This window comes from Labrus bergylta, chromosome 13 (assembly GCF_963930695.1).
Source record: "Labrus bergylta chromosome 13, fLabBer1.1, whole genome shotgun sequence".
NCBI lineage: Eukaryota > Metazoa > Chordata > Actinopteri > Labriformes > Labridae > Labrus > Labrus bergylta.
The window spans coordinates 19,134,337-19,159,404 of NC_089207.1; the positions used below are offsets into that span (position 1 = coordinate 19,134,337).

The 25,068-nt window shown below is 40.7% G+C and overlaps 1 protein-coding gene across 2 annotated transcripts in view; it reads right to left on the bottom strand.

The window, feature by feature from the left end:
* Window positions 1-25,068, bottom strand: part of LOC109983495 (inactive dipeptidyl peptidase 10) — a 184,757-nt gene that overhangs the window by 13,063 nt on the left and 146,626 nt on the right. For both annotated transcript variants that reach the window (XM_065962056.1, XM_020633217.2), the window contains exons 6-16: window positions 23,558-23,610; window positions 20,419-20,500; window positions 17,747-17,867; window positions 16,271-16,425; window positions 13,353-13,450; window positions 12,189-12,312; window positions 10,743-10,781; window positions 8,830-8,937; window positions 7,219-7,310; window positions 6,308-6,355; window positions 3,839-3,960 (exon numbers count right to left, since the gene is read on the bottom strand). In XM_065962056.1, the coding sequence (XP_065818128.1) occupies window positions 3,839-3,960; window positions 6,308-6,355; window positions 7,219-7,310; window positions 8,830-8,937; window positions 10,743-10,781; window positions 12,189-12,312; window positions 13,353-13,450; window positions 16,271-16,425; window positions 17,747-17,867; window positions 20,419-20,500; window positions 23,558-23,610 (1,042 nt within the window). The remainder of the gene's footprint in view (window positions 1-3,838; window positions 3,961-6,307; window positions 6,356-7,218; window positions 7,311-8,829; window positions 8,938-10,742; window positions 10,782-12,188; window positions 12,313-13,352; window positions 13,451-16,270; window positions 16,426-17,746; window positions 17,868-20,418; window positions 20,501-23,557; window positions 23,611-25,068) is intronic.

Here is a 25,068-nt window from a genome sequence, read left to right on the forward strand (position 1 = left end):
GTGGGAATTGAGCGTACCCTCCGCTCATGTCCAAATTGACAAGTGCCGAACTTTGTGTGGAAATGACCGTACACCCATTTTTCTGCCGTACGTATGTTTGATAAGTGAGGGCCATTATGTGCATCAACCTGCTTGTTAAAACGCTCGTGTTGCTCCTGAGGAAAGATGTCAGGATAAACTTGTCGAGGTTGTGTGAACTTGGGACTCTGACAACAATAAGATTTCTCCTTTTATTTGGATTGCTTTATGGAGACGGAGGTGTTGTGTAATTGTGCAATAATTCAACACACTAAAGCACTAATTCTTCCATGCATACAGGGCGCTTAATGCTCAGGAGAAATTAAAACCACAAACAGTGTAAAGAATTACCCTCCATCAAATACACTACTTAGTTATTGCCCAATAACAGTACTTAAAATGTATTATGCACAAAAGAGGTGAATGGTTTTAATTTAAATGCCTCTCATTTGGAAATGATGATGAATGAATTTAAACTAAATATTTGGAGGTTAACACCAGACAACCACAGGCTGCAGGCTGCAGCTCATAAACTCGGACATCTGCCAGATGAGCTTGAATGAAAATGGCCGAATACATTTTGAACATAACCCAGAGAATAATTCACAATTTCCAACATATTAGAATCTTTCACAACAGATGCGTTGTTTTATATTTTACAGATATTTCCAACTCAAAGGAAGAATGTACTGCACACTCCAGTGTGTTTAGTTTGTCTTCTCAGAATGAAAGCAGGGTGATTAATGATGTGACGTGAAAGTAGAGGGACAATGAAGGGATGCAAAAAATGAACAAGAATAACCTACCAATATTATCATTTTTGGACGCAGAAAGGACTTCATTGCAAACAAACCATTTGTTTGCACCTCAAAGAGCTACAGGACAACCACTGTATGTATCTTTACTGTGAATCTGACATTATTTCTGCCTGTCTGAATACGTTTACATTAAAACATACTGCTTTAAACTGCTGTCTTTCATCTCTAGCTCTGACATAACCTACAAGTTACACTGTCATAAAGGATCAAGAACTAAAATCACCATATAGATCCTGTGAGAGGATCTCTTCATCTTCAAATGAAACTGATTGATGCAAAATAACTGCAATTAAACAAAAAAAAATAAAATAAAAATTTATGTTGACAGTAACATTTATTTTCTTAAATAATGACTGTCATAGTCAAACTGAAGAATCCTCAAGTCTCTTTTTTCAGGCTTGATGCAGCATTAGATCGCCTTCCCAAACCATCCAAAGAAACCTCCGATTCTAGCCTCAGGGACCTCAGCCTGCACCACATCATGAGAGATCTGGAGACCTAGTATTCTGCTGGGCTGCTTTGTTATCACTTTACCCCCCAGGCCTGAGACTGTGTATAGAGGCTCAGCTTGCAGGGTTACAGGCGTATGTGCAGTTTGGACCTCAGGAGAGACTGGTGAAGGCTCTTCTTCCATGGCATGGGTGACAGCAGAGGTTTCATCAGCACCAGTTTTATTTGGTGGGGGAGCAGGCAAAGAAGCGGTTTCTTGGCTGGGCTGCCAATTCCAAACTACACCCCCAAGAACTGAAACCATGGCTGAAGGTTCAGCTGGCGGGACATCAGGAGGTAGTGGTCACTGCATTGTTGTAGCAGAGTCTGGTTCTTCTTGAAAATCCTGACTGAAGGTTGAAGGTTTATCACAATCAGCTGTAAGACGTGGTGGAGAAGGCACCATATTTGGTTTAGGCCGGTTCTGGTTTGGCTGCTCATACGCATCATCACTCCACATGACTGAAACCATCACAGGAGGTTCAGCTGGCGGGGTAAAATGAGGTAGTGGACACTGCGTTGAAGCAGAGTTTGGTTCACCCTCCAGCACTGAAGCTGTGATGTAAGCTTCCGCTGGCAGGGATACAGATGGAGCTCGGCTTTGAGTAGACTGGCACAGATTCAATGAGCCCTGGACAGAAGTGACGTCAGTGGACATGTCTGATTGAGTCTGGGACTCAAAAAACATACAGATGTGCTCCACTGTCGTCCTGGTGATGATCTGCAAAACCTCTGCTTCAAAGCTGTGCAGCTTCCTTCTCAGAGTATCAGAAGGGTACATTTGCCTCACCTTCCCCTCGATGGAGAGGACAATGTTGTCTCTCAAAGAACTAGGGAAGGTGACCTGATGTAACATGATAGGCAGTGAAGCAAAGACTCCATCCAAAACAGATTTGGTGATGTTAACAGCCATTTCACTTAAGTTTCTGGGATGGCATGACACTGGGTGTGGTTTTTTTTGGCACCCAGAAGCCTTGCAGGACTTTGGGCACCAAGTCCAGTACCACCTCCGCTGGGCTCAGCAGTTTGGTAGAGGGAGCCTCCTAAAGCTGCTTCACCAGGACCCTGGCATACTGGTGCACCAGGTTGAGGATCTTGGGATTTTTGTAGCAGGGAGGGATGTCTTCTGGAGAGTCAAGAAGTCTCTTTGCCTGAAACTCCACATCTCTTTTCTGCATGTTGGTGTTGACCTCCCACACCAGCTTGAGCAGAGGCTTCACCTCCTCTTCAGCAAAATCCTCCATTTCATACTGGCAGAGCTTCGCTCTCAGGGACTTCCTGCTCTCTCACCAGCAGGTCAGTGATGGCATCAACAGTCACCTCAGAGGGGAGCTGGTTCTTCCGTTGAAGATTTAAAAGTTCAGCCACTACTGCGACTTTCCCTCTGAAGGCCTGAAAGTGCCAGCAGAACTGCTTGGCATGTTCGTAAATCGTGTGTCGAACAAGCCTTCGATTGCTTTGTAGATTCCTCTACTTTCCTCAGTGAACTCCATATCAACCAGTTTCTGTATACAATACAGAAAGAGATCGCACCACAGAACACTGATAAAATACTTTCTAAACACTTTGAATTCAACACCTTCTCTAACAACTATAACTCACGACTATCTCTCACCACTCTCTACAACCCACAAACTCTGAAGTAGACCAACAGGGTAGAAGCTGCAGTCTTCGGAACAGATTTTAGAAGAGACTGTGACATCACAATAAGCAACATTCTACACCTCAGCAATATAGAAGGCGTCATTTCAAACTCTTATTGTCATTGCGACACAACACAGAAGGACTGACAGTAGCATATTGTAATGTAGGTACAATTATACCCTGTTTAAATTCTCATGTGTTGGCTATTATAGTAAATGTTTGTTAATATTTCCCAATCGTTCAACGGTACAGTTCCTACATCGGTTTTGGATCAGTTTGGTTCAACAGAAACTAAGCCACAAAAAAATCCCAGAAAAAAAGTATAATCTAATTTCAACTGACAGTAATGCAAGTTACAGTTTGTTCCATGTTGTGTTATTTACACCTGTGCTAGTTGATACAGCCTGGAGTGTAAAAAACATTTAAAAAAGATAAAAAATGATGCTAAATTAAAAGCAAAACAGAAATAAATGACATCCCCTGATTTTAAAATGTTAGAGAATAGTTAGAGAATACAGTGCACAATATAATACTAAATAAAAGATGTGCCTTTCAGAGGGATGTTTGAATCTTTTATTTACACAAAAGCCCTAAGTAAGGTGTTAAGGACAGGGGTCCTTAGGGGACCACCGGGCTGTGTCTGGGCCGAAAACCCGGTTGGAAGCAAGGGTGGATGTAATATAATATGTAGCCTACTGCAGTGTGTTGTGCTATGTATTCTCCTGGAAAATGCCAACCCTTTAATTACATGTTACTGATTATTTTGATTTTAAGTTAAAAATTGCAATACCTTTATCAATGTATTATTGTAATGATATGACACTCTCATGTCACTGCATGAGCCTTAGAATGGGTATCTGATGGCCTACCTTTACAGTGGAGGATGACGTGCTGGTTCGTTGGGCTGATGTCGGCATCAAAGTACAGACAGTGAGCTTTATTCAGCTCACACGTCAAACACCGACGTGGGAACAGACCCACAGTTTTAACACTGAGGAGACAGGACGACCAATTAACAAAGCAATATGAGTCAAAACTGTTTAATCTAAAATAGCATCAGGAAGATTGATAATGGTGTAATAACTTTTCCTTTTACATTACAGTCAAATTAAACACACAGAAGTGCAACAAGTTTAAAAATTGTCAAAATGGGCAAAAATGTGTGAAACATGAAAGAACATCCTTAAAATAGGTTATTCCCTTCAGCTCATCAAAGTAATAAAGCAGCAAAGGGCTGGGGTCTCATTTATAACCGTTGCGTAGGCCTACGCACAAAACGGGGTCTGAAACTGGCGTACGCCTTTTCCCACGCAAAGTTTGTGATCTATAAAAACAAACCTGACGGTAAAATGTGCGCACCAGTGAGCAAACTCTGACCCAGGCGTACGGTCATTTTGGAGGCATAGGAAATTGGCGACACAGACGGCGAAGTGGTGAATTGAAGCCTGCAGATACATATCGATGTCTCTTCCACAATTTATTTCACTAAACATCAAACTTTACTGACAGATTCACGTCATCATAATCATTCAAACCGATGATTTTATTTAGGCTATAATCGCCATGTAGTGAGCCGTTTCCAATAAGTCACTTTAATTATGACAATATAAACAAAATAATAAAAAAATAAAAGTCCGCCCCATACACATTTCATCAGCGCCGTCTCGCCTTCATTATCTTTATTGATGTAATCATTGATGTAGAGTTAAACATTAGACTAACACAGAGACCATAGAGCCATCAGTTTTCATTAATATCTTTCAGTATTGTGCATTTATCATCAAGTGTGGTTTTTAGTTTTAATAAAGATGACTGCGTCATGACGCACAGAGCTCACAGAGACACGGCGGTGGCTTCACACATTATGCCTTCTCGTGACTCAGCATGCTTTAATAAACTGCACATATTTATTCTGTAACTAATTCAAGTGTGGACATTAAGTCGGGGCATCTCTGACAGGATCATTAGGTCTATATATCCTCAATTATTCACAGAGCAGACAAAGTTTCCCACGAAAAAATGTGGCCAACAATCAATTTGATTACTATTATGATAGAGTGAGGCAGACTGCTGACTGACGTGAGCACTCTGACAATATGAAGAAGTCAGTGTGGGTCCTGCAAACTGGTAAACATTGCAGATATACTCGTGCGTAATGATGAACGGTGGATGTTTTGGCACATAAGACAGGGTGAATGCAGCAGCGACGAAAGTCTTTCTCTGATTTTGGTTAAAGAGCCCATATTATGCCCTTTTTGGGGTTTGTATATTTAATCTATGTACCTACTTTTGTATGTTCACAATAGCTAAAGTCCGAAAAAAGTGTCTGTTTTCATGCACTGCTCCTCCTTGCTCCCTCTACGCTCTGAGTCCGTCAGCTACGCTTTGCTGAGCCCAGACTGTTGATGTCTGATTGGTCTGCCGATCCACTGTGTTGTTATTGGTCAGTTGCTCAGCACGCATCTCAGAAATTTCGACATGAGCTGCAGGGCTAGCCACAACACTGTGGTCCACAATGACGTCGGACTGACACATTTTTATCGAGGGGGGCTAGAACCGAGCGTTACATGCAGCTAATGCTACAGCTAACAGGAGGATGTAGGAGAAGCCGCGTTTCCGCAGACTTTGAATTTTTGCACATAGATGTGCCTAAACATGCACAGGACACTTGGAAAACACACTAAAGGGCATATAAAACTAGAAAAAGCATAATATGGGACCTTTAAGTTTGAGGTCCTCCTGCTGTAGTAAACTACCGATATGTCCATTTTATTCTTCACTTCATTCACAAACTCCTCCGTTTCTGGGTCAGAAAGTTTTGTTTCTTTGTCTAAACTTCTGGGTTTTGCTGCGATCCAGCGCTGGAAACCTTTGATTTGCCCCCTCGTTTGTATGCATTTTCATTCACGAGCTGCTTTGCATTGACCGTTTATGGTTGATTGTGGGCGTGTAGAGGGCGGAACATGGGACTAATCTACGTGCGCACATTTCCAGGTGGATTGTGATTTATAAAGGGAACATTGTGTGCAGGTGTGCTTACGAACAGTTTTATAAAGCTGAATCATTTTGTGCGCATGCCATTATCGGGTTTTTGGCGCACGTACATTTTTAGTATGGATTCTACGCACTCTTATAAATGAGACCCCTGAATGTTAAATCGTCAACTGACAGGAAAATGATTCATTGATTCGGAGACAATTATTCTAATCATTTTAAAGTTATATGCTCTTTGTTACACACAAATGTCCCTGGTTTCTTGTGCTCTCTACATAAGGAGGAGTAAATTGTGTTAACCAGAGTGATTGCACACCTGCAGCAATTGAAGAATCAATACAAACCTGTAAAGTTGTCTTCGTCTCGGTGAACCCTCTGTGCTCAGAAAATATCTGAAGCAAGAAAATAAGAGCAATGTGATGTGTGCGCAGTTAAACACTCAGCTTCATCAAGTCTCTTTTTTAAGTGGAAGTCATACATACAATTAGCTAACTGCACCCTCTAGTGTGTACACTGGGATTATTGGGTCCATTGGACAAACTTGTGGCTGATCTTTACTTTTGCTAACGATCAACATCCTAGGTACGCAGTAGGTAAATATGGAATGCAACAATGGTTCCCAGGACTGCAGACTGCAAACACAGTGACTTGGGGAGCCTTCACAGGAAGCCAAAACTGCACGTGGCGGCTGTGGCTCAGTTGGTAGAGTCAGTCCTCTCTTAACCGGAAGGTTGGAGGCTCGATCCCCAGCTAATGTAGCTATGTAGCTATGTCCGATTGGGCAAGACACTTAACCCCAAATTTCTAGCTCAAAAACCTCCTTATTTATCTGATAATAGCGTCAGTAAAATCCTTCATTTCAGTCTCTGCCTTAAACGACTTAATATCAGCTGCTGTCTCTTTAAGGCCCCCCCCTCCACATGTGCCCTCTTTCTTCTGATTGGCCAGATCTGCTTGCAGTCGCAGGGGAATTTGAGTGAGCTTTTGGGTGGGCATGTCCTAGAACTTTTCTCCATGCTTGATTTATGCTGTCCAAGTCTCACTAAGTTCTCGTAAGATCTGGTTCAGAGCAACAGGAAAACACGTTCAGGGATTTCACCAACACAACTGTGTATCTTGAGTTTAAAAAACTTTGCTGAGGTTTGGTATGGACATCCAACATCCTGACATTTTATGTATGTATTTGAATAAGGATCAGCGTCATAAATCTCCTTATTGAGACATTTATTAGATTACATAAAACAGTCAGACTTACAGGTTGTCAGTGTTTTCGTCGTAAGCGATGATCTTGGTCACTTCCCAGTTCCCTGATGTCAGATGTCGGACTTCATTCTGATCTGCTCTGAACTGAGAGAAACAAAAGAAGATGAGTGTTGGTCATTCATCTTAACTCTGCTGGCTCCATCCGGCTCCTCATCTCCTTTGATCCTGTGCATGAATCCCGACACTTGTCTGTCAGAGGCTGGAGGAGCACTTCTGTGTTATACTCCAGAAAAACTCACAATGAATAAAAAATCAGAACAGGCAATGCAAAAGACAAGTAATGATTCCAATTGAGAAACAATGTCTGCTTATCCTGAGGCGTTATGAATCAGAACAAACTGCAGCAAGGAGTCTGAGCTGCTTCACAAAACACACTCAACCGCAAACTAGACACAGAAACAAAAACACACGATTTTTGCTATGGTGCCAGACGATTCACGGGCTGTTTGGGTCAAATTAACATAGACTGTAAATCACTTAAAATCGCTGGATGGATATTTAGGCAAACAGTGTGAAAATAAACCTTCAGATTCTGAAAGTCGTTCCTCAAGAGAAAACAACAGCGAACCAATTGTTCAAACCAAACTGCATCAGACTATTTATTTCCTCTTGTCGCAAGTTGGTGGCTTGATTTTAAGAGCTTTTTGACTCCTATGGTTTGTTTGCTCTGGTCTGAATCATGGGCCAGTTTGTTACTTTGTTGCATAATCACCTCAAGTTTAGTTTGTATTCACACATTTACAAGCGGACCAAATGCTCATTAATTGGTTCGGAATTTCTTGTAGGAAACATTCAGGAACTAAACAAAGACTAGTTGACTCCTGCCTGGCTGTGTCTGCAACAAAGACACTTCACAATGTCTTAATGGACAAACAACTACATGGAGTGATGTTGGGTCTGTTTCCCAGTTTGTATTTTGAATATTGGCAAACAATATAGTTTGAAAATGAGCAGAACTGAGGCGAAAAAATAATATGTTGATGTACTGGAGTAGACGATGACAATTTTCAAGACAGTTCAGGATTCCTCCTGAACTATGACCTGCTCGTCCACTGAAATGTTTTCTGAAGATCTGACAGTGGTCTTTACCACATGGTCATATGAATAGAGAGGGCTCACGGTGGTTACTTCCTGCAGTTAGGTCGGATCGTGTTGGTTCATGTTGTTGCTACAAACGAACTGCACCAGAGTCTGAAAAAAAGCTGTCCAAGACCCACCTTTTCAAATCTTTTCAAGTGGTCTCTGTGCAGTTGCTCAGACCGCACTAGGGTTTGATTGACAGCTTTCACACCAGCACAAACAAACCCTAATAACTGGTACCGAACACTTTAACCAAACCAAACAGACTGGGTGTGAAAACGTAATAAAAGGCAATTTTAACTATCAAATCACCTTCAACAAATTATGATTAGAAAACACACAAAAATTAACAGCCAAAGTTTAAAATAAAATCCTTAAAGAAATAACCAGGATGGTCAAACTTTTTTTAATGGCGCTCTACTTGTAGTTTTGTAATGGTTTTAGTTGTCTTGTAAATATCCTGTATTTGTCTTCCTTTCAGAGATATCACTAAAGTAACGTGGATTTCAAACTTGACCTTCACCTGTGTTGTGAACATGGCGATGTGATGAAACTCTCCACGTCCTCCCTGTTTGACTGGCACGGTCAGGAAGAATCTGCTGCTGTCTTTGGAGAACACCGGTTCTTGGGTCTGAAGAAAGAAAACATTTATTAAGTCCAGTTGAACTGTGCTGCTGTAAAAGACGTGGAGTGCTGTCTCTAATTATTTTTATCATCCATTATATCATATGTAGTGTCACGATACTAAACAGTGGTTTTGCATTTTGACTGGTTCAAATCTGCAAGGAAAACAACAGTGAAATAATATCTCAGCCTGCAGCACAAACACATTCAGCCTCATCTTGAGAAAGTTTACACACAATGAGCCTTCGACATTTCCAAGAAAGTGGAGATATCTTAAGGTCTTCCTGCATAAAAATCTGTGAGCAAGGACCCTCTCTCTACACTGACACAACCTCACTGTCAGTAAATGAGCATTTCTTAGATTACCATCTTAGCGGAGACAAGTAGCTCTGCATGCCAAGTTTGTCAAGTGGTTAAATTACCAACGGCAGAAGCCAAATATCCTCCAACCCTACGAGAAAGCCTCTGCCTCTATCCCTGCCTCCCAACTCTACAAGTAAATAAAACGCCTAAAGCTGAGTGCACTGCACTTTCTGTTTTTGGAACAAAATATTGAGTTTGAGATATTTTTTCAGTCCAACATGCTGCTGAATGATCTGCACAAACACAGAGGGTGATGATCACATAAGGAACAGTATAATACATCAGCTCTGCATAAATCAATCCTGACTAGAAGCATTGGACAGAAAGGTTTCTGAACATTTCTACTACAATGCTGCAAACTTCATTGATGTCTTCTTGATTAATTTAATAAATCATTCACTTCATCTTAATTAGCATTCTTATGAACTTAAACTTGCATCACAAATCATTAATAATGGCAAAAAAAAGAGTGCACAATGAGTAGCAGGAGAGGGTCCTCATGCTGGTCAAAAGTTCAGTCTGGCCCTAACAATCCTTGTCCCTTTGTGAAAAGTGTGATCATGACATTTGTGCAGATGGTGGTCTTTACATTTAATGTGAGAGCCGAGAAGCATGAAAGCATCAACAAGAAGAACTATGTTCATTTCTTTTGATTATGTGTTTATTTTAAGATTCATTTTGATGCCTTTAATCGGGAGACAGGCAGTGGATAGAGGGGGAAGTGAGAGAGAGTGGGGAGTGACATGCAGTAAAGGAGCCACAGGTCAGATTTGAAACCCGGGATCGCCTGCTTTGGGGACTACAGCCTCTGTACATGGGCCGTCGAACTAACCACTTGTCCACCTGTACCGCGAAGTAAGTTAATTAAATTCAAATTATGGAAAAAGGTTATTTAAAGACATGATGAATTGGAGTGCGACACATTTTTTGTAATAATCTTAAACCAGTTGCTATTTCACAAATAAAATAAGAAAAAAAAGAAGTAGAATAAGATGATGATGACTTGCTTTGATTCTTGCATTTTCAAATTGTCACACATCCAATGCACTTTTTTTATTCTCTCTGTTTTTGAAGGAAGGCTTGAGTCTTTGCCTAAAGTCCTACAATATGAAGTCACGGTTCCCTGCTTTCAGAGTTATATAATTTCATTTTCTGAGGAGAACGACTCAGCGAGCAAACACGAGCCCTTCATACTGCTGCTTATCCTATGTTTGCATCTTCTGGTGCAGGATTTGAGAGAAGAATGAAGCCTCCCTTTAGGAGACAGAGCATATAGAGAAATAATGTGTGTTGGGAAAGTGTGCGGATGAGGTGGGAAATTGGTGAAGCTGCCCTTAAGGTCACATAATGGGAAATGTACGGAGACAGCGATGATTGACATGGAGAGGAATTACAGGTCAGGCTCACATGCTTCAATAAAGAAAAGACACAGAACAGAGAGCGACTTACCTGCTTGGAGAGCCAGAGCTCTGAGCTTTCTTCATGTCTCTGAAACAGATGTCAGAGCAAAATATCAGACTGACGCCAAATCACCCCCATCATCAAACTCCTTTAAACTTTACAGCCTGTCATTGTTGCTGCTGTATTTGAGTTTTATTCAAAATATGGATGTTTTTAAGTAGTCATGAGCAGTATTTAAGAGGTTGTATGATAGAATGTGTTATCTAAAATGTGTCTGAACCGTATTTTGGAATAACACTTATTATTATTATAAGGTAGGTAATATAGATTTTTTTTTTTCCAGACAGAATCATCAATCATAAAATTAACTCTCTGATTTATTTTAACACTCCACCAGGGACACCACTCCCAGTCCGAGTCTTCGTTTCAAACCAGCATGCATTAACTTTGGCAGGAAGGCAAGACTGGGCGACATGTCCAGACCTGAGCTGAGCCGCTGCTTGGTGCAAATCACACCAAATCAGGAACCAGATTAGTGGAGAGCAGGTTTAACTGCAGGGTTAACATGGCTGACTGTCATCCAAATATGATGAGAATATGGAGGGAGGGTACGCCAGCAGATGTGTAATGATTTAGTCAAGCCAATTAAATATTAATTCCACAGCTACAAAAAGAGCTTTTTGTTGACTACTACAGATGCCATAAACAGACAAAGTGCACGTCCATACATTTTATTTTAGTCTGTTTTCATGATGAGTTTGATGTTTTCAGGGCTGTGATTTTTCCTGAAGGAGTTGGTACTGGGTCATTAGGCTGCAGTTGAGAACTACTGCCGATTAAAGCCTGATTTTTGAGTTGTACAACTCATCTTGAAGTCGGATTTCAGCATAGCATTGCATGAAACAAAAACATTTGATATATTTATGATTATTAAAGACATTTCAACATTTTCAATTGCTATGGTTCTAAACATTTGTGTCTCACCTATGGCTGCATGTCTGTTGAAAAGCTTAATGAGTGTCTCTCAAAGGTATTTTAGGTACCTGTACTCTTGTCAACAGTGTGCTGCCATGCTAACTTAGATGCTCTCCAGCGCACAGCAACAAAGAGTTTAAAGAGGGACCTTATTTCAAATGACTAGTGTGCACTTGAAGGAATAGAAACGAAAGTACAGGGAACAAAAAACATGGTGTTACATTGAAAGTGAAAGGAGGTTTAATCCATACAGAACAGTTTGGCTCGATCAAATGTGTACCTTTGCCAAAAAGCTCTCCACTTATGTTTTCAAAAAGCACTTATCCTTAAATGTCATTAATGTGGAGAATTACGCAGGTACTAAAAATTTCACTTTATAGGCTACGCATTTGTTAGCCAATAGATTCCCAGATAAGACGGCACTTTGCTTCTGTAAAAAAAGTGAAAGGTTTTAAATCTCCAGGCTTCTTCTTCCTCACAAATGGACACTCTTTTTCTGTCTCACACACAAACACACACCGTGACGCAGGCTCCCGTGGTGGTGTCGCACACCGTCAGGAAGGAGATGTTCTGGGCTCGGTTCAACCACCTGACAGCTGTCTTGGTCTTGCTGATCCACTTCACCATGGTCACATAATGTTCCCTGTGAAAAACATCGTTGTTATAGCAACCAGTTCATGTTCTTTAATAATATGCACACCTTGCCAATGATAACAGATTTTTATTGCAGATTTATCATGATACATGCAAGCTTGAGATACAGACAGTAACTTGATGGAGGATGCAGCTTAATTTTCACAGCTATTCTACCAAGTTACTTTAAAGTCAACCTCCTGAAACTGTATGTGCAAAAAAAAAAAATTGTTTCGCAAAAACAGTGTGAGGTAGACTGTTTCTGTTGACGATATGTAGGAAGCCTCCACGGACAACTTTTCTGAAGCCTCAAGTTTGGCACCTTGACAGTCGCCATCTTGTTTTATGAAGCAAGAATTGACCATATTTGGAAGGTGGGACCGTGTGTGTGTGTGTGTGTGTGTGTGTGTGTGTGTGTGTGTGTGTGTGTGTGTGTGTGTGTGTGTTTTGGTTGTGCGAGTTTTGGTGTGGTGAGTGGTAGCTAAACTGACGAGTACCGTTACTCATTGAGCAGAACGTTATTGGATGATAATTACTAAGAAGTAGGGTCATCAAAAAAGAGTGCAGATTTGAAGGCAATTCAGCATCGGCCTAACTTGTAAAAACAACTTCTTATACACAGTCTATGCAACATCCAATATGGCACATTGAAATATTTCAAAGTACTGATTAGTATGCATAGTCCTGGATTGTAGATAAAGTATGCACTGCATGTGATGCCAAGAGCCTTGACATTGCATACAGTGCATTGCATTGCATACAACTATAACACAATGTCAACAATGTGATTAGAGTGCAGCTGCATTCATTAAGACATTACTGAATGAATAAATACTGACAGTCTCAACAGACCCATGCAGGGCGGAATATGTTAGTCATTTTTTTAGTTCTCTTTTTTAGGAAGTAAAAGACAAAGAAAATGCAGAGCAAGGACACAACAAGCTGAAGTGTACAAGATTTTCCAATTAAAGGTGCAGTATGCCAAGAGAGACAAAAATGATGAAGTGGAAAAAGCTATTTTTAAGACAAACAAGATGCAGCACTTCTCACCGTAGTTTGAGCGTCTCTGGAGGCATTAGCTCCAGCGTGTGCGTCGGCCCGTAAAGATTAACCACAAAGAGCTTCACCACCGGGTTGGGTTGGCCTGCCTGCATGTTAAAACAACAGGTCAGGACTTTAGACCACAGAGTCTCAAATCACTGCAGTGGGAGGAATGCTTTATGAAATGACATCCACAAAGGCAAATGTTGCATACCGCTGGAGTGATTTTTCAATGAATAATGCATGGAAGAGTTTAAATGGCTCTTCAAACTCTTAGAAATATACATCCAGTTAGACATTTGCTGTTGTGCAGAAATTATTAGGACAAACGGAGCGACAAACATGAGAGGGATGACTGATTAAACACATTGCACTGGAGAAAAACACTTGACTGAAACAATTGCAATCATAGAGCGAGTATTTGCACCGTGTCATTGCTCTCATTTGAATAATGTTCTGCAGACAAATCCATGAGAAACCTTCCCTCACACATTACAACACAAGGGTACACAGTGTTGTATGAAGTTTAATAATTCAACAAGTTCATTTTGGATTTTGAGTAATAACTTTCTTTGGTTTCCCTCCACCTGTTACGTCACGTTCTACTTTGATTTCCTGCTTTAGAAAAGAGCCTCTGATGACTCCCTCCCACAGATGGAGCCCTATAGGAAGCTCTATCGAGAGAACAGGTGCTGCGTTCAATCAAAGAGGGGGGTATTGAAGCAAGCCAAGTGCTTTGTGTAATCTGGGTTATGTGTGTGATCACTGGGGTGTGTTGCATTCTGTTATGTTCAGGTGATGCTGCTACGACTGGGGAAACTTGTTCCCTGTCTCTTCTACTGTCTACCTGTGGTTTTAGGGGATTCAGTTGAGTGTCTGCAAACGTTTTTTTTTTTTGACATTGTAAATTATTTACTTTGAAGTAGGGATGGCCCCAAATAGTCCAATCTTCAACGCTTCATTCAGAAAGAGCCTCAATGCAATACAAGGATCCTTCTCTTCCTGTTATACAAGGGTGCACAATGTCTAATTTGACAAAGAGCTGCCTCTTTTCTCCAAATATATATATATAAATGTTTTAATGTGATTGCAATTGGCCAAGTATAGATACATCAGAACATTAGCAGGTAGGTTTAACTCAGGCTCTCATTGGCTATTAGAGGCCGGGAACTGGAAGGTCCTGACTTTTGGCTAAATGAGTTGTCCATCGAAAGGTCAGAGGGCGGACAATTTTTTTAAGTAGCATAGTGTACAAAATAATTCCTAAAAATGAATTATTACAGAAAATACAGCAGTGGAAATTTTGAAGCAATCCGTGGAACATTACGGATATAATGTGTTTCAATTTGGATCGTGGGGAAACTTAACAATGCAAGACCTTATTTGTTGGAATATCAGAATCAGGAGACTTCAGCGAATCTACAAATGTTAAGTGAAACTACAGTAAAAATTGTTGTTTCTTTGCCGGTGGTCTGACAGATGCTTAGATTGTGGCTGCTCTGGTGGTTTAGATCCACACACACACACAGTTCCTTTAAGCAGGCCATCAGTATGACTGTATAAGCATGTGTAAAATCAGTCGACATAAGGTAGACTTAGGGCCAGATTTACTAAAGGTTTGCGTGTGCAAACTTGATACCACAAGCAAAAAAAGTGCTATCTGATCTACTAACGGCGCGCAGTGAGTATTGCATCTTTCAAATGAGCAAAACAACACGCGTTGTCCATTTAGAATGTTTGCCTTAATGAATATGAAATATGGGGCGTTTCTGCCCTAACGTGCAAAAATACTGGGAGGAGAAAATGCAAACAAGTTAAGTTAGTAGACGCATTGCGATTTACCAAGCCTGACAAAAATTGCTGTGATTGTGACAGTGTCCGTATTTAACACCTTTGAACAAAACGTGCTAACCCAGGAGACCAGCGTTACGCACAACAGGCTACTGTTATTGTAGTTAGGAGGAGACATCAAAGAAGGAATACAGATTGCGTTTTTCCCCACATTAATTCAATATTCTAATCGTTAAGGAAGAGAAACACCATGATTAAACTACATGGCTATTGTTGCCATAGCCTACAGCCAAAGAAAACTGAACATTCACAGCCTCTGAATTCTATAGAATTTCAACATTGACATTTATGTCTTCCTATTTCTCTCTTTTTGCCAACACTATATTTTAAATTGCTCGTGCCCTCCGGTGCGCTCTTCTCCATAATGAGCGTGTCACCTCCCTCTAGAGCCCGCTGCTGCTACTCTGTAGGATGCTTTGATTGGGTGACCTCACCACTGTTTGTACCCCGTCTTCGATACCTCTTTCCAGGGCATTTTATGTCCGATCAGACACAACGCTGACCAGCTGTCTGGTGCGCAACAACGGCGAGTGTAGAGCGCCCGTGCCACAGAGGACACAGCTCGCACCTCCTGCGCAATGTATGACACTTCATTCTCAAGATGTGTGATGTAAACCAGGAGAACACGCAAAAGTCTAACTTAAATAGTACCGCCTCCACAAAGATTGCACCTGTTGTCATTCACGCAAATTTTCTTAGTAGATCGCCCGCAAAACGCCCACCAACCAAACGTGCAAACTTTTGGAGTGAACACGCAATTTAGTACTCTTTAATTGGGAGCTTAGTAAATCTGGCCCTTAATGAATAAGAAAAAGGATGGATAGAGTCATATCAAAAAATGAACTGTTATTCCAAGTCCAGAAGACAAATATTTCAACTACGTGGTTTATCTCGTGTATTGCAAATGAGAATGTGAATCAATGAGACATTCAACGATCAGGTAAAACCTGACGGATCAGGTTCCACCGTGTAAATCATTTGTCCTGGACACCCCTACTTGGAAGCAGAACTAATGCTCATATTTTCAGTGTAAAAGCTGGGAAGGGATTGTGTGGCCTGCACGTCTTATTTCTTACCTTGGGGTATGGATACTGCTTTCCTTTGGGGTATGTCATGCCAGTGAAGCGAGGTAAAGCCATGTTGGGGACCAGACTGTCATTGAGGACCAGGAAGGCCAGCCGTTCTCCGTCAGGTGACCACCAGTGAGCCACATGGGTCTCAAGGATCTCCTCTGTTTGGAAGAGTTAACCATCTCTGTTAATCCTCCAATTCACTTCAAATATATGTCACTATGTTATATTATTGAATGAAAAGTGTTAATAAATGTTGAAATGTGTCCTAATTTTCAATTCATAAAAACTGGAGCCTTTTAAGTCGTTAAAGTTCCCTACGAATACATTCTTCATACAAAGACAAAGAGCCAAACAGTGGAAAGAAAAGATTAAGACATTGTATTAAATCCATGCTCTGGGTTCAACCATTACTGTCTGCTACATTATTGAACTACGAAATAAGAACAAAAGGGGGGAAATAAAACTGAAGCACACTTATTTCAGTAGCTTGGCTTTTCATAACATTATAACATAATCTATTTTTCTCCTTATAAAAAGTGCTGCAGTGTGTGTGTGTGTGTGTGTGTGTGTGTGTGTGTGTGTGTGTGTGTGTGTGTTAACTTAAAGCACTTCAAATGACTCCCAATGCTCCCAGTTGGGAGATACAGTCTGTGTGCAAGTGAAAACATGATACATTTTTAACTACAAGTTTTATTAAGTTATGTTCCTCAAAAGAAACATTTACAGCTGATGAGACACAATCTGTTCACACTTGAAACCCAAATGAGATACCATCATTAATATGTTCCCAATATTCAAAACCCACTGTGGCAGCAGAGTTCATCAACAAGTCAACCGCTTCAACTCTCTTACAGTGAGTGTATTTACTTGACTTTGTATCCTGTATTTCATCAGGTTTTTAGAGTATCCTGTTTTTGTGCACGTAAATATCAGATCTCCTTTAAAAAAATAAAAAATAAACAGGATAAGCCTTTATCCAGATTTTGAGAAACCCCAAATTTGCTATCCTGAGAGCTCAAGAAAACATGATACTGTAGCATCTATACCAGGGGTGGGCAACTGGCGGCCCCCATCAACACTCAACATGGCCCCCGGGTCAATTTTTACATATCAATTAATTGGAAACATGAAGAAAACATGACCAAATCTGCCATGAAATCATGAAAACCAGAAATATGTCCATAATAATATTTGATCACTGGTATATGTTGAGTTAAATTTGAGACAAAATTGACTGTAATCGTTTTTGTATGCTACAATATGGCCCTCTGGCAATGAGAATTAAATGAATGTGTCCCTTGCTGTGACCAAAGTTGCCCATCCCTGATCTATAAGATGACCTGCGCAGGTGTAGGGACGTGACTGACCAGGTTTCTCTGTATGCATAAAAACGTCATACCCCAAATTTGATCACAACCAGGAGAGGGCATGTAAACACACTCATTGTTTCATTGTTTGTGTGAGAGCGGGCTGTTGTACCTTCATAGAGCCAGTCTGCTATCCCGTTGAAGATGATCCCTTCCTTCCCTGAAGACGTCAGCCTGAGGGAGTTACTCTTCACATCGGATTGGTAGTAGATGTTATTTTCAAAGATGTAGATCTGTAGAGAAAACAAACAAACAAACACACTGTCTTTACCGAAATGTTACATCGTCTGGTGAGAAAAAAATCTGCAAGAGGAAGACCTGAGAGCGGCTGTAAAGTTTTCAAGTATTTTTCAGATTTCAAATCAGTTTACAACGATTGTATCAAATAGGCGTTACATCTTCTCAAGCATTCAGTCAGTTCTTGTTCTCATAGTATTAAAGTTATAAGGCAGTGTCGATGGCCTACTTATTCATGTTTCAAAAACGTACGTCTGGATGTATCTTTGCTGCTAATCTACCGTGAATGAGAGTTGTTTTGAGCACAACATAAGTGATTCTGTTCACAGTCATCTGGAAGGATTTAGATAGTAGGTACTCTGTAAAATAAGCTCTATATCTTACACACAGCACTGCCTACATTTCCCTTTGTAAAAACAATAGTGAACCTCACTGACACATTTCAGAAGATATAAACCCAGCTCAGGTCAAACAAACATAAAGTGCACCTCTCAACATTACTCAGAATAAAGTCTCTCTCTGATGGAAACTGAATCTATGGCCTTTCCAGAAAGAGGATGTCTGTGTCCTTATGTGATACTGTTAAAAAAATTATTCCCAGAGTGTCTGTGCCTGCGCTCTGCTCAGTCAGCGGGGTCTCTGCTGTCTGACTGAGAGGATCAAGATATCATCAGTGCAGAAGGAAAGGCTGAACATGAGCTGAAGGATAAAGATAAATCAGTGTTTAACTACAGACTCTGTGAGAACACAGTTCTCTTCTCAAATGAGAGAATGTGTTTGTTCAGCTGAAGAGTTTCTTTAATCAGATATTAGAGAACCTATTGCTGCAGGTTTGAACAGATGATAGTAGCTGGAAATGTTTTAGAGATCCAGGCAAAAGGATTAATAAAGTTTCATGTGTTTCCATCTCTAGGAATGATTTTTTGTAACTACAGTTCGATGGTTTTAACATCCAAAGATCCTGTTAAATTTCCATATCCAGGCATACCTGAAGGATGTAATGCTTTTTAAAACAGGCCGCCTTCTTCAAGGGCCACAGTCTCCGTTCATGGGGCAGGCACACTAACTTCTAGGCTGTTGGCACCCCAAGATGAACTACTTCTTCACAGTAGATTTTAATGCCTGAAAACACTGCCGTGGGGTGTGGCTACACGCATGATTAGAATAAGGTCTCTTTTGAAAGCTAACACTCGGCAGTTTCAGGATATATTAAAATAAAAAAAGAATACTAATTGAAACATGCATCCTCTGTAGAAGGACTCTGCTCTGTAATACCAAATACTTGTCAGTGTCAGACTTATCAAAGACCCTAATGTAGAGTAAATGATAATGTTATTAAAGCCAGCCTTACAACACCTAATGAGCAAACTTTGTAAACAGGAGAGACGTGATCAGGCTGCTAATCTTGTGCTGTTTAATGCTGCTTTGTGTGACCCATGCATCGCTCCAGACATGACGAGCTGACAGCACCTCTTTTATATTGTTAACCTAATTTTCTGGCAGCTTTCTAATGAGAATACACAAATTCCAGACAAATTGCTATGAAGCTCGCTTACACACACACACACACACACACACACACACACACACACACACACACACACACACACACACACACACACACACACACACACACACACACACACACACACACACACGCACGAGTCATTGTCTGCAAAGATGCACTTTTAGCTAATGATGCTGTGCAAACTGGAGAGCAAGCTCTCATCTCCTTATCAATATAATGACACACCAATGAAGCTGTGTTTGATTTATGGCCAAATATTAAACACTGAAAATTGCTAAATACAAACAAAGCAGTTATACTGTGCTTAAGCTCTTTACTTCTCAACAAAAAATGTTGTTTCATGGATAAATGAAAAAGGTATGAAGAGAGCGATTTCTATCTAATAAGTGTCCACAGAAATTAAACTTCAACACATGAAATCTGAATACGAGACACATTTATGTTGATGAGGGGTGTAACACTTTGCAAAAAGTCTCAATGGTTTTGTGGCTTACTGCATTGATTTTGTGGGTTTTTTTGCAAACGTTTTGTGGCTTTTTCCAATGGTTTTTGGGGTTGTTGCATTGGATTTTGGTGGTTGTTGCATTCTTTTTGGAGTTTGCTGCATTGGTGTTGTTTCTTTTTTTTTTTGCAGTGTTTTGGATATGCATTTATATACACGTACACATTTTTTTTTATTGTGCCCCACAGCTAAACTACACAAACACACCTTCACATACACACAAACACACGTCTCAAAAAACGCTACAAGCAGACATGCACTTTGTACTTCACACATCAAATGAACATTTAAAAAACTGAAAATGAAAATCTGTTTTCATTATAATTTGATTTATCTGGAGAAGAAAATAAATACTGTAATTACTGTGAGCTGCAGCAGATATGAGGCCCAAATAAAAAAAACACATACAGTGAATGTCTGTAATGATTCTTCACTTATCCTAAAACCCTGATGCAGAGAAAGTTATGTACAGTAAGGCTGGATGCAGCAGAGTAATGTTTCTCCTCCTTTCTCTCACCAGTTGTTGTCCTTGAACTCCCCAGGCAGCGTATTGCAGGACCGAGTTCACCACCTCAGGTGGGTCCAGCTCCCAAACCTCCCTGAAAAAAAAAAAACAGACAACAAGCAATTCATCACGGAGAGCGTGCATTGGAGGTGGTCATTGGCTCGCATGTTGAATAGATTACAGTTTTGCAGCTTCTTTGTTACATTTTTGGTAGAATCGTTAACATTGGAAAAACATTAAAAGGGCATAAATCCAAAGTGTTTTTCCTGAACAGGAAATGAATGCATTGAATTCATTGCAGAGCCCAAAACTTGCTCCTTAGTTTATCTTATGGTAATGAACCGCTTCCATCACTTTAACTATGTTATCGTCTAACAGTCATACAAACATATATTTTCACATGAAAGATACAATTGCACAAGTTCAAATTAATGATAAATTAATGATAAATCTTGGATGACATCAACAGGTAAACAAGTCTTGTACACATTTCAGGTCCATTCGGAAAATGCGCCAAAGTGGCCCAATAAACTTTGATCCATTGTAAAACACGTCAGTCAGACAACTCATGCTTGTATCATTTAATATATGTATTGCAGCAGGTTTGGAGACTAGGCTCCAACCTCATCACGCCTCACAGTTTGTATTAAATATGCAGATATTTGAGCAGTGATGAGATGATATCTTAAACCCTCCACTCGGAGCGTACAGGTGAATGCTGGGCTGGTGCATGGTGGGGCTGAGCGAGAGTGCAGTACTGGTGCAGGTCAGAGCTGGTAATGAAAGAGCAGACGGAGAGACTGGACATCTTGCAGCTTAAATAGACCGATAATTGCAAGGAGGTGTTGTCTGGTGATTGTCGAGAATGTGAAATCACTACTGCTCAAGTTGACTGCCTGAACTAGCTCGCAGGCGTCGCCTCTTAAAGCAATATTCATTCAAAAAACTGATTTTCTCAAGCAGTGTTTCCCTGTTTCAACATGCTATGTGTCCATTTTTTTTCCCGATCTAATCAATAACAAAACATAAGTTATGTGGGCACTAGTTGGCGACAGACTAACAGTCTAGTTTCAGCCGAGAGATGACAAAGAAAAAGAGAAAACTCCAGAGTATTGCCTCCCAAAATAGCTTCAATCTCAAAGGAATCCATGCCAAAGCTTCTTATGTAAAACTCCTGTTTGAAGAGGCTAATTTGACCATCCATCAAATTTAAATCTTCTCCAATTTAAAGTGAGGATCCTGCCCATCACGCTGACCGACAGGCCTGGTGGAAATCTACCCTCCCTGCACATCTGAGATCAGCACCTGGGACAGAGATTGTTTCTTCATTCCCAGGAAGCTACTGACTGAAGTTTGAGCCGCCTTTATCGAAACAGAACTCATAATTATCTTTCCATTGGCAAACTCCTCCGTCCAATCCGCAAAAGATTTTCTAATGTAAGCTGACGGACAGGTCTGTTCTGTATAATTTAATCAAGGACTTAAATTACATTTTCCTCCAGATTAAGAACTAGCCGGAGACTTTTTAGCTGCTTATGAAACAGACTGAAATAAATACTGATGCTTAAAAAAGCTAACCAGACTACAGCCAGAAGATTTCTATACAGTTATTTTTTTATGCCTCTCAGGTCTGTGTCAGATAAGGATGTTTACGGTGCTCAGACACTTTACCTCTGCCATGAACATCTCAAAGTGAGCCGGTTCTTTTGAAAGTTCAAAGACAGCTGAAGGATTTTTTGTTACAGAATAATACTCGACATGTACAGGACAAGCAAAGCAGAGAGATAAAAAGTGATGCTCTGTCAATAAGAAGCGTCAAAGCCAGCATGAAAAGTGTGTCTCAGTAGCTTAAAGTATTACATCCACTGACACTCTTCTCTACGTGAGTCAGTGTTGTGCAGATATGTTGTACTTGTAACTTGTTGTTGATTTTGTCCTCTATATGTAATAGTAGGCTTCTTTTTATTTATGTATATTACAATGATGCTTTTTAACAGTCATGTGCACCACTCGTTGACAATCTTTGCTAAAAGTTAAAAAAAAAACTTTTTCTGCAGCATGCTATGTCACTTAAACCGCTGCAGTGTTTTCAGGTATTACATATAACAATATAGAAATAATCAATCTCTAGCTGATAGTCTTGTGTTTGTCGCTGAAATAGGGATTTCATTATTCGAGCAACAATATGTAACAATTTTTTCTGGTGCGCTTTGGAGCCAACTGAAGGTCTCAGAGTTCAACTGCACTGTCGTACAACACAGTCCTGTCATGCATCCCTCGCCCCCACAGACAACTTGGATTTGTTGACAAGCAGAGGGGCGGTGTTATGAGAAGACAGTTCAGTAATACAGAGACAACCTTTGCCGTTAGATGGATTTTATTGTTTGTATGCAAACCTGAGACACAACTTGAGTTAGATGACATTCTGCACCGAGTAAAGCTGCAAAACATGAGACATGACACTGATAATAATACAGACTAATGTTAGGTTGCAATCTGTTCTGAATAATATCTGCAGGGATGTACACTCTGCTTCTTGATCGTCACTCTCTCTCTTTCTCTTCTCAGCTCCATCCATCAACGTCCTCTACTGCCGTGTCTACTAGCATCGAGGAGGGCTAACTGGCTAGTGTCATAAAACTGTACGCACTTCTTTTGAGAACCGCGGCCCTCTGCCAAACCTACATAGTGCTTTGAGCAGGTGACCGGGGCGATCTGTGGACATGTGAGAGATGTTATTCTCCCTGTTGAAAGTTGTTTCACTATTAGATTGACTTTGAAACTACTAATGGGGAAAAGGTGGAAAAGTTGCACATTGTTGTTTTATTTTCAGTCTGTTACATAACTAGCCAAAAATTCCTCAGATGAGCTTTAAGTTGTTATGTGGTCATTACTGGGCCCCTCCACATGTGGCTGTAGCCCTCCCATGGGTCTGCTGGAGCAAGGACAAAAAAATCTGAGCGACATGATGTTTTTCTGGTGCTTGTTGCAGCATAAAAAGGTCACAACAATATCTTCACTTTGGCTTTCCTTTGTTGTGGAGTTTTTCAAACCAAAATGGCTCACAGTTGTCTTTTCTCTCTGATGAAAACAGTTTTTCACCGCACAGGTCGACTCTCAACGACTGCTGAGCACAATATAAAACACTTACCGTGTGTGAATGTTGTAGATTGTGTAGGAGGCCATGTAGGAGTGCCGGTAAACCTGCAGCGAAATAAAGACACACAAAGAGGGGAAGATTACAAGATGGCTGTCTGAAACAGGAACATGAGACTCAGTATGCCCCAGATAATGACATTATGACATCAAAATGAAAAGGAAGAAGGCGTCGAACAGAAGCGGCTGCTGGCTCTTCTCAGTGATAGAATCTGGAGACAATGCAATTTGCATGGGTGACAGCTGTGGGACGAGACATTTTAATTCCATCTGAGAAACCCATCATCACCCGAGAGCCTGCGAGCTGAGAGCCCGGGAGAGACAAGAGACAGCCACAGAGGGAGCGGCATTCAAAGTGACAGAGGGGTGCATGTTGAGCTGTCTGAACCCCCCCCCACAGGAGGATCTGCTGCTGACATGATTATAGACCTCTGACCGTGGGGCAGAAACAGGTCAGATTTAAGCATTTCATCATGCAGATGACACTCGTACATTCAGTAATTATACAATGTTGTTAAACGATGCATAATGTTGTCATGCAGACTGAAAAACACCTTAAATACAAATGATTAACAAGAGCAAGCAAGACATCATGATATCTCTGTGGGTTGGTAGGGAGGTGGGTAGGGAGGTAGGTAGGTGAGTGGGTGGGTGAGTAGGTAGGTGAGGAGGTGAGTAGGTAGGTAGGTAGGTAGGTAGGTGAGTGAGTGGGTGAGGAGGTGAGTAGGTAGGTAGGTAGGTAGGTAGATAGGTAGGTGAGTGAGTGGGTGAGGAGGTGAGTAGGTAGGTAGGTAGGTGAGTGAGTGGGTGAGGAGGTGAGTAGGTAGGTAGGTAGGTAGGTAGGTGAGTGAGTGGGTGAGGAGGTGAGTAGGTAGGTAGGTAGGTAGGTAGGTAGGTAGGTAGGTGAGTGAGTGGGTGAGGAGGTGAGTAGGTAGGTAGGTAGGTGAGTGAGTGGTTGGGTAGATTTCAATAGTGGGTTTTTTTTGTCTATTTTAATCCATTGGAATGTCGAGTGCTTTTATTACTCTCCTTTTTGTGCCTTTTTAATTGAATCTCTGCAGCAACTGTAAATCATTTAAGGTTTAAATTATTCACAGAGTTAAAAATCTCTTCCTGAATGTTTCATGGTCTACGGATGTAAATGAGACACTTTGAGAAAACAGCACGGCAACACTTTCAACTGCTTTTTCTCCGATGGTTTCTGTGCTTGAAGATCTGAAAGGGTACAGTTCAGGGTTTCAAGATCTTTATCTGAGTCCAGTTGCCCTTGAATCAAGCATGGATTTACCATGACCTTATGACTGAGAACATACACAGAGATCTCCTTTCTATCTGAAGGAGCCTTTTGCCTTTCATCCATTTAATGGAGTTGGATTATAGAGGGTATGGATGATTGATTTGAAGCAGACGTTGAAGCTTTAAACATCAACATTGATAGGAACACAGCTTGATGAAAGATAGATGGTTAAATAGACATATGTGATTTATTGATCCTTTGCAAGAAAT